Below are 15,904 nucleotides of genomic sequence, written 5' to 3'. Positions count from 1 at the left end.
TTTTAATCCATAAAATCTACCATCCTATAAATATTTTCTCCTAACTGTAAACACATAAGATCACCACAAAATTAAACTGCTAGAACTCATACTAACAACGCTAGCCACTGTGTTGTATATCAAGAATAATCCTGGCACTTTATTCGTAAAAGCTGAAATAAGTTTGTAAATAGCTTGTTTTGTGTGGAGCCTAACCTGGATATTAATAAACACAAAAGTAAAGATCCATAATGATACATATTCTTGTTGCTGAAACTATAACATAACATTGCAATGCAGTTTCACTGTAACTCTTAGCATCACCAACATTATAACACAAAAAAATCATTATAAAAAAAAAGGAAGAAATAATATAACTTTTTAAATAAAATTGGGTTGTAACAGGGTTACGTACAACCCAGTATAAAAGAATTGATCACTGATTTACAGGTTTACAGCAGTTGATGGTGCTAATTATATGAAATGTAGTTACTATGCTAACTTCATAAATCATATAGCAAATCCAGTTGCCACTGAACAATACCTCCACATGACCTGGATGACCTGGATATCCTGATGTTTTGTAGGATAAATAATGAGCATGGGCTTTGCCTGCATTTGTCTGGCTGCAAAGCAGGACTTTACTGTTCTCGGCCCCTTCAAGAAAGTTTTTTCCTACTACATCGGAACATCCTTGAATTTGGTTGAATTAAAGTTTATTTAAAAACTAAAAATAACAGTCCTATCCATATGTATTATTTACTCATGTATGTAAAAATGGTACAAATCCAAAACATTTGTGCCTTTTTACTTACTGTAGAGTGGTCATCTCAGTCAGTGATGGCTGTGTGGCTTTTAGGTAGCTGGCCCGGCGTGCCTGCACCTTGGGCGAGGGTTTGGGACTCCCATCAGAGTCTCCGCTGTCGTCCTCAGCCATGGCTTTGACATAGCTGCCACTTCTCATCCTCCGACATGGGATGTCGTCCTCCTTCCCCAGAGGAGAGAAGCCACTCCACTCATCCTGAGGCACCTTATGACCAGAAAGACAAGACAGAGAATTGGTGTCAGGAGGAGCTACCCCACTTCTGTTTGAGTCCCAGCCACCACACTGGCTCAAAACATTGTTTTGATGGTACATGGAAAACAAACAGCTAACATTCAGTGCAATGATAAACACAGCACAGAGCATCCAACGGAAAAGATGTTAACAATTTTTCTTAATCCACCACTCTCTCACAACCATGCATCCATACACAGCTCCTACACTGCTGTAATACAGTCTGTGGGCTACAGTAATTATAATGGTACAGTAGAACATTTTTTATTACTTTCTTCAAAGGCAGAAGTTTACATACACTTCCTTAGTATGTGGTTGCAATGCTTTTGAACTGTGGGACTTGGGTCAAACGTATTGGATAACCCTCCACAAGCTTCTCAAAATGGTTTGCTGAAATTTTTTGCCCATTCCCCTTGACAGAACATGTGTAACTGAGTCAGGTTTGTAGGCAGCCTTGCTCGCACACGACATTTCAGCTCTGCACACAAATCTTCTATAGGATTAAAATCAGGGCTTTGTGATGCCCACTCCAAAACATTGGCTTTGTTGTCCTTAAGCCACTAATTTGGCAGTATTCTTAGGTTCATTGTCCATTTGGAAGACCCAATTCCGCACAACCCTCAACTTCCTGGCTGGGTTAGGGTTAAAATTTGCTAGACATACAATAGCTCTGTTTGTCGATTGTGTTCCTGAATGTGCATTCTCTGATGACGTTGTGAATTTAAATTGCATTCTAGGATGTGAGTTAGAGGAGAAGGAGAAATTCTGGAGTGAGTTAGATTAAGTGATGCAGAGCATCCCCAGAGGTGAGAGAGTGGTCATTGGTGCAGATTTCAATGGGGATGTAGGTGAAGGGAACAGAGTTGATGAGAATGTGATGAGCAGGTTTGGTCTTCAGGACAAGAATGCAGAAGGACAGATGAAGAGGACAAAGGGAGAGCAGAAGACGAAGTGGTGGAAGTTGAAAAAGGAAGAATATTGTGTAGTTTTCATGGATGAAATGAGACAGACTCTACGATAAGAATAATACCACCAGTGTGATGTATTAATTTATCGCACACCCTGTAGCTCTGTCACCGTCATGTTTTTACACTGGCAGTTAACATTTATCAATGCAGTATTTATATATGTGCTCTGGTTCACAGAATTTCCTCCCATGAGCTTTAGGGTATTTAGTCCAACAAGACATTGAGAACCTGAATGGTTAGAGTTACAGGGGTAACTATACTAATCCAACGTAAAGAACACTTGAAAGCTGAATGATCGCTTGTTGTTGCTTTGTAGGGGAATACTTCAGAGTGCTTTTTGGCCCAATATGAATGGTCAAACCTGAGTCTTGACTATGCAGGCTTTCTATGCTGCCATTATGATATCCTTTTGTCATGAACAAGAACATGAGAACAACAGCAGCGGTGTGATATATCAGATTTAAAACCAGTGTTCACCAAGAAGCTGTTCGTGCATCCACAGACAGTAGGACTTGAACTGGGGTTGACCAATTTACAAGGCCTGGTGGGTGAAACTGCATGTTGAAGTTTTTTGAGCCTGATTTAAGGCCAAAGCACACTGCACTAGTGATGCAATGCCACCACAAAGACAACACTATCATACTACAGTGAAAAAGTAATGTACTTTGAATGCTTACATCTGTACGTTCCCTTTACCACATAAGTACATGCTCTTACTTTTTTTAACCCTCCTGAGTCTAGGGTATATCTGGTCATTTTTGAATACTTTTTTATTTCACCTTTATATTTCACCTTAAAACTGTTACTATGCCAATTAACTTGTGTAATTGTCTTCAGCATCTCAAGTGCCTGACAGTTATTTTTTCACTTTGACATATTGTAATAACACATTGATCTAACACCACAAAGATTACTATATAGATAGATAGATATCTATATATATGATATAGATAGCTATATCTATATCATATATATCTATCGATCGATCGATATCAGCATGTTAAGCTGTGCATTCAGTATAGTTTATGGTTGATATAAGTGTACACAATCCACAACAATTACTTATCTTTTATTAGACACACAGTTTTTATAGTCTCTGGGACAGCTTTACCAATTCCAGCACTGTGTATCATACTTACTGCCTTCAGACTGAAGAGTGTGAGATTTGACAGGTAACAGAGACAGCCAGCAAAAGGACTGCACCATTACTCTGACTAATTATATATGAATCACCAAGAGAAAGAAGCTGAACTGATCTGCTAGGCTAAATGTCTGTTGCTTTGTGCGTGCGCGTGTGTGTGTGTGTGACGTCAAAGAGACACAAATGAGCAGTTTGTCTATAAAAAGAAAATGCGGGGAAAGGACCAGCTGCAGTAGCATCAGCAGCGCCGTTCACCCACGCACAGGCCTCACTTCCACTGCAGCTCAACTCACTGTGCTGTAATATGAGGAACAGTGAAATACTCGTTTCTATGGCAACATCTGATGCATTTCTGACAACCAGCCCTTTATCTGCTCGTGTTTGAAGAAGTTAGTGCGCATTCACAGATATTCACAGTGACTCACTGTGTGTACAGTATGTCCAGAACATTTACTTTGTATTTTATATCACTACCTGTATACTGTTTCCTTGGCAACACTTGGCTGTTTTGATAGCTTACGGCATCAGCATAAGAAATAACAGGTACTGTGACTGTGCAGCCAGAACACTACAGCCTAAGGGAATGGGGAGTCTTACAGCTATTTGCTATTATCAGAAATTATGCTTGTGGAAATCAGGTTTTCGTCAAATGTACATGACCCTAAGAGTATTTTCTGTTTTTAATGGTAAATGGCAACTATGTAGTGCTTTTATCTACAGCAATTTACAATGTTGCTACTCATTCACCCATTCTATCTCTCTCTCTCTCTCTCTCTCTCACACACACACACACACACACACACACCCAAGACTGCCATGCAAGGTGCTCACCTGACCGACTAGGAGCAACTTAGGGTTCAGTGTCTTGCTCAAGGACACTTTGACACATAGCCAGGAGGGCCTGCATATTGAACCACTGACCCTGTGGTCCGTGGTGAATGCCGTACCAACTGGGCAACGGTTTTCATTTAAAAAAACAAAAAACAAACAAACAAAAAAAAAAGCTGTATTAAGATGTTCCTACAATATGAAAAAGCATGGAAAACACTGACCCATGATGTGTTTTGTCATTTGGTTTAATGGCTTGTTATTTTGTGAATATTGCCACAATACTCCCAGCACATTCAGCTAATGTGAAATGACTCATATCTGGTGATGTTTAAATTTTCTTTTAACCAGTGCAATCTGTCAATATCATTTGCCTAACATACTACTAAACTGGGGTTGTAAGCAGAAAATCTGCTAATAGTCTGTCTCTAATAGAAACCTGCTGCAGCCACTATTTCTGAATTCATGATAAACATAGTAATTTGTATGTTCACTCTTGTGTTAGCAATTCTAGTGTATGGCACACACACACACACACACACACACACACACACACACACACACACACACACTATTCAAGTCCAAGAAAACCATACACAGCATAGATATGAAAAACAATAGCAGCAAGTGCTGGGGAGGCCATGCAACTTTTAGCAACACAACTTGGATCCTATCAAACTTCTTCTTTCAGCTGTTCTCTCGGATATAGAATTTATTTAGTTGGAAAAGCTGTTCTTTGCTGTTCCTTGTACTGCCAATAATGAGAGAAGCTCAAAGATGCTTGTGCTTGTTTTAGATATTCATTTAATAATACTTTGCCACAAAAAGAGCTGTGTTAGAATTCATGTAAATCTGCTACATGGTTACCATGGAAATTAAAGGATAAAAGATTGTTGTGAAGTTAGAATCTATAACTATCACTCACAGATTATGGCAACTCATAAGTGTAAGCAGTAGAGAATGTAGAGAGTAGTATTACTGTGCATAACCACTAATTTGGTGGAACAGAAAACCAATTCAAAATTTAATTGAGCGGATTTGGCAAAATGCCAAATGTATTCAAACTCCTATAAAACCTCCCCAACACAGCACTTCAATGAACAGAACAAGCCATCTACACAAATACTGTAGGACAAGGCAAGATAACGGGTAGAGAAGCAGGAAGGTAAACACTACTAAATTAAAAATGATTTCTAAAAACAGCAAAGGATGCCATTCTTCATGAGGTCATGTTGTTACCTAACAATCAGAGAGTAAGGCTGCTACTGGCTCTGCACTTACTTCTCTCTTCAACTCAAAAGGAGGAAAGAGGAGGAAGAGGAGAAGGAAGAGGGAGGCACTCCGAACTAAGAGGAAGTAAAGGAGGTGGAGGTGGGTTGGTGGGTGGCAGGGGGTTAGGTAGATAAGAAGCGTGAGGGTGAGTTGGGCGAGTGGAGGAAAAGTAGGTGGGTAGGAGTGGTGAAGGGAGAAGGTGGCAGTGGGGTTCTTGGGAGTGAAATAGACTGGTGACAGGGTGCAATGTTCCCTCTAAAGCTGTGGACCCAATACAGTAATTATATATTCCTTTTCTCTGAGCACATATTGCACAGGTAATTTTCGCAAAGTAGACTCGGTTCAAAAACAAGTGAGCTTAGGATGATTTAAGATTTTGATTATTAAATCATTGCCCTGTTTTACACCCATGCAGATTGCCTTCCGTCGTGTCATTTTATGCAAAGGTAACCAATCCCCAGCTTTAAATCTGTGTACAGCCTCATTATGGCTGTTAAAGCAAAACACCATACTAGTTATCTGCTTTTACTGGTCTTTAGTGCAAAGTTAGTATGTTAATACATACAGTGATATGAAAGAGTAGGAGTAATTTCCATCTAATTAGTCTGTATACTATATAAAGAGCTTTTCATCTGGACAAGCAAAAATGGACTAAGTAAAACTATCAGTGGTTCCCAAACTTTTTTCCATGGATCCAACCCCTACTTGTATCAAGGAATTGCTGAGCATACCCGAGCCCAAATACCAGAAAAATATTCATTCATTATCAGTGTTAGCAACTCCACATATATATGCATAGCTTTGTCCTATATTGCCCATTAAAAAATTCAATTGATTCAAATCCATTAAACAGATATAGGGTCTATTGCATATTAGATGCACATGCTGCATATTAGATGCACATAATGTGAACAGTTTTTGACTATTAAATAACAAAACTATTAATAATTTCTATTTATATATAATTTTTAACAAAAGTTTCACATGCTTCATGTCAATCTTCCTTATGACAGAATAACAAAGCTCTACAGTTTCAAAAATCTGCACTAACCAAATCAAAAACGGTCTAATAATAGAATCTTAGCTACAACAGATAACTAAGATGAGAATTGAGAGTGTAAAATAACCAGGGGAACAAACCAGTTCAAAATCATTGTTCAGTACATAAAAGCTCAAATCAAATGTCCATCGTCCTGGCGGTTACATAAATGGTGCCAGTTGAAAATTTGAACCCCACAGACAGAAACATCATCAAACACAGTGGAGTGAAGGAGGTTGGCTTCAGTACCTGCACTAGCAGACTCCACACAGTTTGGGGTATGGTTAACTTTTACATACTACAAGACACAAGTAAAAAGCTATTTACTGCATTTGCTATTTTTTGTATCTGATATGATTGTACATTGAATATCTTTAGGCTAAGTTTTAAAATGAATCATACCCAAAATCCTTAAAGCTTCTTTTGAGACCCCAGCCTTAGTCAGTGATATCCAGTCATAAATACCAGCCATCAATCTCCAAATAACATCACAACCAAAGAAAGGAGTTTGAAAAAACTGTAATTTCATATAAAACAATCCACCAACTAAAGACAGGCAGGCATGGGTGTCTTGAAAAAACATTTAAATAAAAAAGATCTGCCTCAACCATAGCCTCCAGAGCTCAATGCTCAATTCTTTGAGTAGCCACATTGATATGGACAGATGGAAAATATATCTATTTTGTATATTTTATGTATTCTCCCATTACCCAGTGCATCTTGCCTTATACTGTGCGCTTCATTATATACTACTGTTGGTAGATCATGAGTCATGACACTAGCAGGTTGTAAAAATATGAATTTTTCCCAAAGATTGTATGAATAAAGAGCAATGATTCTTACTGAATATTACAGATCATCCTGGGAAATTCTGGAAAAGAGATAATGTCTAGTGCATCAAAATAATTTTGCAACAGGTATAAAGTAAAACTCTGACAAATGATTACTGATAAACTAGGACTTCATTACCTGCTTCTCAAAAATAACAGCATAGGCCAAGGCAGCAGCTGTGCATGTCTTAGGACTTGTGGCTGGATTCTCTGAAAGTTTAGAATGTACTTTGCACTAATGCATATGACTCCCTGGTTCGAGCTCGTCTGAACGAGAACTTTAGTAAAATCTGAGAGAATCGTGTTTGGTGTGACGAAATATGTGATGTCTCAGTAGACTGAATACCACTGACTTAGAGGAAACATTAGTGAGGAAAGTGAGTCGTGGAAGAAAGGGAGTGTACAGAGGGGAGAAGGGTGAATCAACTTGTTTCGAATGGGAGTTGGGGAGGAATTATTTACCTGTAAGAAATGGCAAGAGCGCTCCTGCTGCTGACTGCCCTTAGATTTGACTAGAGCTCTATCTAGGTTTAGGTTACCGGATCCTGCGCTGGCTCGTAGCTGGTTGTGGCAGCTGTTGTTGGTGTAGACCTCTCGGGCCCTGCTCACCGTTAGACTTGATGACCATGCCCCTTTCTTCACGAGGGGCCCGTCCACAAGACTCAGCGGCAGCAAGGGGCCACTTCCTCCACCGATACCGCCACCGCTGTTATTGCTGCTACCACTAACTGGCACACCTGCCGACGACGCTGCATACTTCTCATCGTTGTTGCTCCGGGAGACTTTGAGTGCTGAATGGTGGTGTGTGTGGCCATGGTGTGCATGGACGTGTGTGTGTTTGTTGAGTGTGCCGTAAGGGTCCATCATGAAATACTGCTGAGGCTGCGAGGAAGAGAGATTGGGGAGGGGAGTCTGGGGAAACTTTTCAGGGTTGTTGTTGGTGTACCGGCCCATTGTCATGGCGATGGGAGAAGGGGAAATGGAGGGTGAGGGTGAGGGTGGAGGTTGGTGGTGGTGAGGGTGGTAGAGACACAGCTCCCGTTCCAGGTTGTCATCTGAGCTCCAATATCCAGAGCCTGGAGCAGATGCTGAGCCGTGGAGCTGGTGGTGGTGATGATGGTGGCTTCGATGCTTGGGCTCCGCTGATCGACAGCGCTCACGGCTCTTGCTGCGCTTCCGGTGGCGCGCTCCCACTGGTGGAGTTTCACCTTCTGGGCTGGCCCTTGAACCACCACCACCACCTCCTCCACCACCACCACCACCATTAACGCTCCCATTATTGGCCCCCTTGGAGGACTGTGTGTGATGTGGGCCCTCCAATGAATGTGACTTGGTGAAGAGTTTCTGGACTGAGTGGACCAGGTGACGAATTCTCCCTGGGCTGTCGTTGTTGTTGTTGGCCCCCATCCCCCCACTTTGGGCCAGCACTCCTCGTTTGTACTGCAGTGTATGGTAGCCATCTCTGGAAAATGAGGGTTGACGCTCAAACGGGTCAGCAAAGTTTGCTGGTACCCGGGTGGGCGTTTTACCCCCATAGCCTCCTCCTCCACATCCTCCTCCTCCTCCTCCTCCTCCCCCGCCTCCTCCTACATATGGTACCATGGCCATACACTCATCCTTTACCTCAGGATGGTGAGATGAGGAAGTGGAGTGGCACCTCCTTGGGAAGGTTCCATAGGGGACGATGCTGTTGCTGTCAGTGGGGTATGAGGTACGCTGAGCATTATAGTATGGCAGCTCTGCTGGATGTGGCATGGGAATGGGCACAGGCATGTCCATATGACTGATTAAATATGGCTTGCGGTCAACATGGTGACCCAGTGGATCATATGATGGCTCATAGGAGACCACATGATGGTGACCCCGACTACTGGACAGGCCTTTCATGACAGGGGAAGGATAGGTGAATGGAAAAAGGAATGATATGGATGAGAGATGCCAGCAAAGGATCAGCAAAGGACTGCAGAACACTGTCCCTGAGAGGAGAGCTGCAGACTCTGGAAGACAGAGAGAGAAAGGAGCAACAAAACAAATAGTTAATTCAAAGTAACAAGTCTAACATAAAGCAAAATATGCAATGCTGATGACATAAGATCCAATTAAATGGACAGATATAACCCACTAGGTTCAGTTAAATTATATTAGTGTTTTAGCTGACAAGTCCTTTCAACTTTTAATATTTTGACCTTTATTCCCATATGCTCCTCAGTCCTGCTTTAATAAGAAAATCTTGTCCCGTGTCTTAATTCAGAGCTTGAACATCCTCTTTGTTCCAAAAGTGAAAACTATCCAAACAAGATGATGACATTTGGTTCTAGGGAGAAATTGTATATGCACTTTTACTTTCCCAAAGTAAAACACAAGAGATAAAAACATGCCTCCCATCAACTATCACACTACAGTAGGTACCTAGTATTAGTAGTCTGTTGCTGTGAACAAATAAAAAAAAAAATAACAATAAATGATTTACTTCAACATCTATCAGTACAATGGAGACTAGCCACCTTAACATTTTTCCTGTTGCCCCTCTGAAAAAGCCAATTAACCAATTACAGACCAATATTCAATACCCTCCCCTTTCGTTCTACAATCCTTAAAAAAAATAAAAGTAGGTACAAAGCAATTATGCATCCGCCTGTACAGGAATAACTTGTTTGAAGACTTTCAGTCAGGATGTTGAGTTCATCATAGTACGGAAACAACACTGGTAAAAGTCACCTACGATCTTCTATTGGCTTCAGATAATGGACTCCTTTCTATACTTGTTCTGTTAGATCTTAGTGCTGCATTTGACACCATTCATCCCGACATTTTATCACAGAGAGTGGAACATGTAATTGGGATAAAAGGAACCACACTAGATCTTATTTATCAGATAGATTCCAATTTGTTCATGATAATGATTTATCTTCCACAAACACAAGAGTTATTAATGGAGTTCCACAAGGCTCTGTGTTAGGACCAGGATTTGTCCTTTAACTTACATATAAAACAAATCTCTAGAACAGCCTTCTTTCACTTACAGAACATTGCCAAAATTAGGAGCATTCTGTCTCAAAGTGATGCCAAAAGGTAGTACATGCATTTGTTATTTCTAGGTAATTCCCTACTTTCCCAATTATCCAGAGAGATCATATTTTGCCTTCAATAGCTTCTTTCCATTGGCTTCCCATAAAATCTAAAATTAATTTTAAAACCCTGCTTCTTACGTTGTAAAGCTGTAAACAGTCAAGTTCAATCATATCTATCCCAATAGACCACTTTGATCTCAGAATGCAGGCCTACTTGTGGTTCCCAGAGTTTCCAAAGGTAGAATTGTAGGCAGAGCTTTTTGCTATCAAGCTCCCAGTTCAGATTCAGGAAGCAGAAACCCTCTCTACCCTCTCTACTTTTAAGTCTAAGGCTTAAAACCTTCCTCTTTGATAAAGCTTATAGGTAGTTATAGTCATGCTGCTATAGGCTTAGACTGCTGGAGGACCCACCCCCCTGATGCACTGAGCTCCTTTCTTCCCCTCTTCTCTCTGTTCTCACCCCACATTTATTTGTCACCACTGTATGACATTAACTTTGTTTCTTCTTTCTCCTGTAGTTGTCTTTCTCCCTCTCTGTGTCCCTCTCTGCAGGGACAAAGCAGATGGCCACCCACCCTAAGCCTGGTTCTGCTGGAGGTTTTTTAAATTAAAGGGGTTGTTTCCTCTCCACTGTTACCTTGGGCTTGCTCAAGGGGGATTTGTTGGGTTTGCTCTATATATTTTCATAGTCTTGACTTTATTATGTAAGTCAAGATGACCTGAGATGACTTTCTTGTGAATTGGCTCAATCCATAAAGTCACTCTCAGGATACACTGAATACATCTACTGACATTGTATATTCTCCAGTTCACCTAGCCTGCTTTTATTTGAGGTGTAGACGAAAACAAGAGAGCTCTAAACCCGCACAGAAACCAAAGGAGAACATGCAGACTTCTCACAGAATCCCTTGAGGTTTCAGACACAGAATCTGTGCTAATCCTTGAGCCACCATATCTTCAGTGCAACATAATTATTCAAGGGGTTAAACTGAAAGGCATCCTTTCTTCTTAAGTATCACAGGGCTGGAAACCTTCTCTTGTTTGTCTTAAAAATATTCTGAATGACTTTAAGAAGATTTATAATAGGTTTACTGGTCTGGAACATTCAGGTGTTAACACAATGCAAAGAGTAAAACTAATAAGCAATGAAGTTAGAGAAGCAATTGTGGCTGCACATAACTCTGGAAGGGGTATAAAACCACTTCAACACAATTTGGAGTTCAACGCTGTACAGCGTTGAAAGATTATTCACAAGTCAAAAGCATTCAAGACAGTTGTTAATCTTCCCAGGAGTGGATGTCCCAGCACATTTACCCCAAGGTCAGGCAGTGCAATGCTCAGAGAAATACAAAAAAAAAAAAAACCCTCCCAAGAGCTACATCTGACACCCTTAAGGCCTCATTGAGCATGTTAAAGTCCATGAAACCAAAATTAGAAGACAACTGAACAAGTATGGTTTGTTTGGAAGGGTTGCCAGGAGAAAGCCTCATCTGTGTAAAAAATAACAACAAAAAAACATGAAAGCACGACTGAGGTTCACAAAACTGCATCTAAAGAAACCACAGAACTTCTGGAAAATGTCCTTCTTCGAGGACAAGACCAAAGTAAAGTTGTTTGGCCTTAATCCCCATTACCATGTTTGGTGAAAACCAAATACAGCATTTCACCTATTTCATAATTTCACTTATACCCATAATCAAGCACAACAGTGAAAGGGTGATGATTTGGGCTCGTTTTGCAGCCAAAGGATCTGGGAAGCTTGCAGTCATTGAGACAATCATGAACTCCTCTCTACACTGTAGTATTCTAGAGGGAAATGTAAGGTCACGTGTCAGACAGCTAAAGCTTGGTCGAAATTTGGTAATGCAACAGAACAGCAATGCAAAACACACCAGTAAATCAAAACCAAAATGGCTGAAAAACTAAATAATCAAGATTTTGAAATGGCCTAGTCAAAGTCAAGACCCCAACCCCAATTAAAATTCTGTGGCGAGACACTACGAGTGCTGTGCTAAGCGAATGCCAAAGAACCTAAATGAACTGAGGTAAAGTTATATGAAGAATGTGCCAGAATAGCACTACAATGTTTTGAGAGACTGATAACATCAAAAATACTGCTCACAGTATGATTTTATTGCATAAACTGTAGATCTGTGTAATCCAACTTCTTTGCTATGCAAAAACAATGGCTTTCTTTCAGCTGTGTGATTAACACAAATCTTTATTAGAGTCATCTTAAAGTAATTCAGCATTTATTTGGTCAGCATGAGTAAGCATGTGTTTAGGATTATAAGAGGGGGTACTAACTTTTGCACAACTGTAGTCCATGACTAATATGTGAATAGATAAGGGACATATTAGGTGATGTTACTCTGTCGGTGCTATAACAGACGATGATACTTGACACAGACCTGAATAAAGAGACATTGAGACATTTAAAATGTAAAAAGGTGTTATGGACAAATACTGTATGCCAACGATTAATACTCGAATAATTATATATATATATATATATATATATATATATATATATATATATATATATATATATATATATATATATATATATATATATATATATATGTATATATATATATATATATATGTATATATATATATATATATATATATATATATATATATATATATATATATATATATATATATATATATATATATAATTTGAATACTAAAATCGAAAATACCTCTGAGTAAATTGACAGCCAGGAAGATCATGATGATGATGATGATATTGCTACAGAAAAAAATATTTATCATTAAGTTTGTTATACACTAGGGGAGATTTAGGTATTTATTTAATAATTGTATTCAGATGAAGCAAAGTAAAACTGGAATTATCACAGTGCAGTGTACATAATTGCAAAGCAGCATACTTGCACTTTAAATATCTTTCTAGAATCAGATTTAAAGCAGTTTATCCACAAGTCCAAGTGGACGCTTATGCCACATGTAATATCCAAGGGAACAATGTGAGGTAACTGTGACCTTTGACCTCCAAAATGTAATCAGGTTATCCATAAGATCTGTTGTACATTTGTGCTAAAGTTGAAAGTTTAAGCTCTTCCATCCAAACAGATTTTTTGGTTGTTGAAATAGTACCACAATGTAGAAAGAGGTAGGTGCCTATTATGGCCCCAAGTCAACAAAAAGGGCAGATACTGTTGCTTACAATGGATAGAAAATGGTGGCCAGTTTCATTTTCTTTATTGCCCCAAACGTTCCAAATCCCAGAATTTAAAATGTAAGAACAGAGTGGTTTAGTTAGGGTTAGGCACAAAAACATCAGGTGTAGGTTTGGGTCAGGCAGTAATTTACGTAATGTACTAATTTACTAGAGGCTTATTAAAAAGTCCAGTTTGCCTTAAAAATCCGTACTTCCTCAAAAGCATGCCACTTGTCACAGGACGAACATCATGAGACTGGTGGCAACATTGTTTCACACTTGATTCAAACTGTGGTCTCTGTAAAAGTAAATGGTAAATGGTCTACACTTTTGTAGCACTTTTCTACCAGACCTGTGTTTTGTGACCCGTGCAACATCCCTACCTTCTCCGGACAAAGTTTTTAGTGTGTAAACACCATGTTACGGTCTTACAGCCACTAGATGTCACCAAATTGCAATAAGTATATTTTGGTCGATTTTGGCAGTCGGTACAAATAATCTACTCTGTTGTCTTTCAGAATGGGATTCAAAGTGAAAGTACTTTATCCAGTTCAAGAGCTGTCTCTTTTGTTTCTACTCACTGACTTGGCAAAAACGTCCATTTAGACAAAAGTTATTAGTGCAGGTAACAGAAGTGTAAAAAATAAATAAATAAATCCCTTGTTTCTGACCTTATATAACCACGAGTTCACATCTAAGAAGGCTATAAGAAAAAGATCAGACTGCTTGCAAGACAGTTTCATTACAGTTGTACAGCCATGCAGGGTTAGAATGTTGGCGTATAGGCTGCATGCATGGCTGTGTGCGCTTGCAGTGTTTGAGTCGTGTGTGTGTGTGTGTGTGTGTGTGTGTGTGTGTGTGTGTGTGTGTGTGTGTGTGTGTGTGTGATTTTCCTCGGTCCTACTTGGCCCGTGACAAAACTGTATAACACAACCTGACAGCTCCACTGGTGGAAGGGCTGCTAACAAGCTAGAGTAACTCCCAGTGAACTTGGATAAGCCACACACACTTGCAAACACAGCGATCAGTAGAAAACCGGTACATGTTCTGCAGTTATTAGAAAGTGCTTTTTGAGTTGCTTTTTGCTCGGTTATTCTCACACACCAATAATGGCAGCTGCAACGTGCTCACCTGACCAAGAACAACTTGGGGTTTACGGTCTTGCGCAAGGACAATGACATATAGACAGGAGGGAGAATCAATCCGTCAATTGGTGGATGAGGTTTCTAACTCCTCATTGACATTCCACCCATATAAAACATGTAGATAAAATTGTTTATAATGGTTTTGTTTAATTCTGGTATGTTCACATTCTTGTCTGGTGACGAGGTTAATTACTTTGTAAATATTAAATAACGCTGCAAGCATGCTTTACCACTACTAATCTCTGTGCTGTCACACCTAATCTGTTGGTTTGAAAAGCAGGTTTTCCTATTGTCATCATCACTTATAGTGTTTAAACACATGCACAATTATTTTCTGCTGTCATTGAATTAAATGAGTATAACATGTATATACAATACGTACAGAAGAAATTGGCCAATAGATATCTCTCTTTCACCAGACTTAAGCTATGAACAGTGTAAATTAACAGTCAGTAGTTTATCCTCACTGTTCTTAGTTTTGAAAATACTCCGCACTGAACACTGGGTGTCTGCTTTATGGATAATTAGGGGTGGGAAGTCTTGAATTAATCAGTAGAAAGACAATGTAGTCACAACACTGTGTCTAAAAATAAAACTCCACTATATCCAGAGAGGAAGTGATTCACTTCAAATGATGCGTTTGCAAAGAAAGACATTACTGTATAAGAACCCAAATAACAGGGGCTTAAAAAGCCAGATTTACCCACTTTTTCTGCTAGAAATGTAATGTAATAAATATCTGGTTACATCAGAAAAAAAACAAATGGAGCAAATACTAAAATTTTTTACTGAGCACTAAACCTTACCTACTTAAAATTTAAGAAAGATCTGAGCTACAACCACAACTTATAGGACTGGAGCATTTTTTTTCTACTTTCAATTCATTTCCTTTTTTTTGGATTTGGATTTTCCACAATCCCCAGGGGTTATTCAGAAGGTGGAATTTGGGATTAGCAAGAGAAATCATATTTCACCTTCACTAGCTTCTCTCCATTGGCTTCCCATAAAATCTAGAATAGAGTTTAAAACCCTGCTTCTTACATATAAAGCTCCAAAAACGGTTAAGCTCCATCATATATAGAAGACCTCATAGCACCATATCATCCCAATAGACCACTTTGATCTCAGAATGCAGGCCTACTTGTGGTTCCCAGAAATTCCAAAGGTAGAATGGGAGACAGAGCCTTTAGTTATCAAGCTCCTCTCCAGTAGAACCAGCTCCCAGTTCAGATTCAGGAAGCAGAAACCCTCTCTACCCTCTCTACTTTTAAGTCTAAGGCTTAAAACCTTCCTCTTTGATAAAGCTTATACTTAGTTATAGTCATGCTGCTATAGTCTTAGACTGCTGGAGGACCCACCCCCCTGATGTAGAGCTCCTTTCCTCCCGTTT

The 15,904-nt window shown here is 39.5% G+C and overlaps 1 protein-coding gene across 9 annotated transcripts in view; it reads right to left on the bottom strand.

The window, feature by feature from the left end:
- dlgap1a (discs, large (Drosophila) homolog-associated protein 1a) overlaps nucleotides 1-15,904 on the bottom strand; it is a 90,907-nt gene that overhangs the window by 39,733 nt on the left and 35,270 nt on the right. For 3 of the 9 annotated variants that reach the window (XM_067474968.1, XM_067474971.1, XM_067474966.1), the window contains exons 3-5: nucleotides 12,891-12,940; nucleotides 7,577-9,111; nucleotides 795-1,009 (exon numbers count right to left, since the gene is read on the bottom strand). In XM_067474968.1, the coding sequence (XP_067331069.1) occupies nucleotides 795-1,009; nucleotides 7,577-9,111; nucleotides 12,891-12,921 (1,781 nt within the window). In that variant the 5' untranslated portion in view covers nucleotides 12,922-12,940. Of the gene's footprint in view, nucleotides 1-794; nucleotides 1,010-7,576; nucleotides 9,112-12,890; nucleotides 12,941-14,040; nucleotides 14,166-15,904 lie in introns of those variants that run through there. The other 6 variants (XM_067474969.1, XM_067474970.1, XM_067474967.1 and 3 more) reach the window with 5 other exon arrangements.

The sequence above is a fragment of the Channa argus genome, chromosome 14 (assembly GCF_033026475.1).
Source record: "Channa argus isolate prfri chromosome 14, Channa argus male v1.0, whole genome shotgun sequence".
Classification (NCBI taxonomy): domain Eukaryota; kingdom Metazoa; phylum Chordata; class Actinopteri; order Anabantiformes; family Channidae; genus Channa; species Channa argus.
The sequence above is the reverse complement of the archived record's forward strand: the minus strand, read 5'-3'. Positions and strand labels throughout refer to the sequence as shown.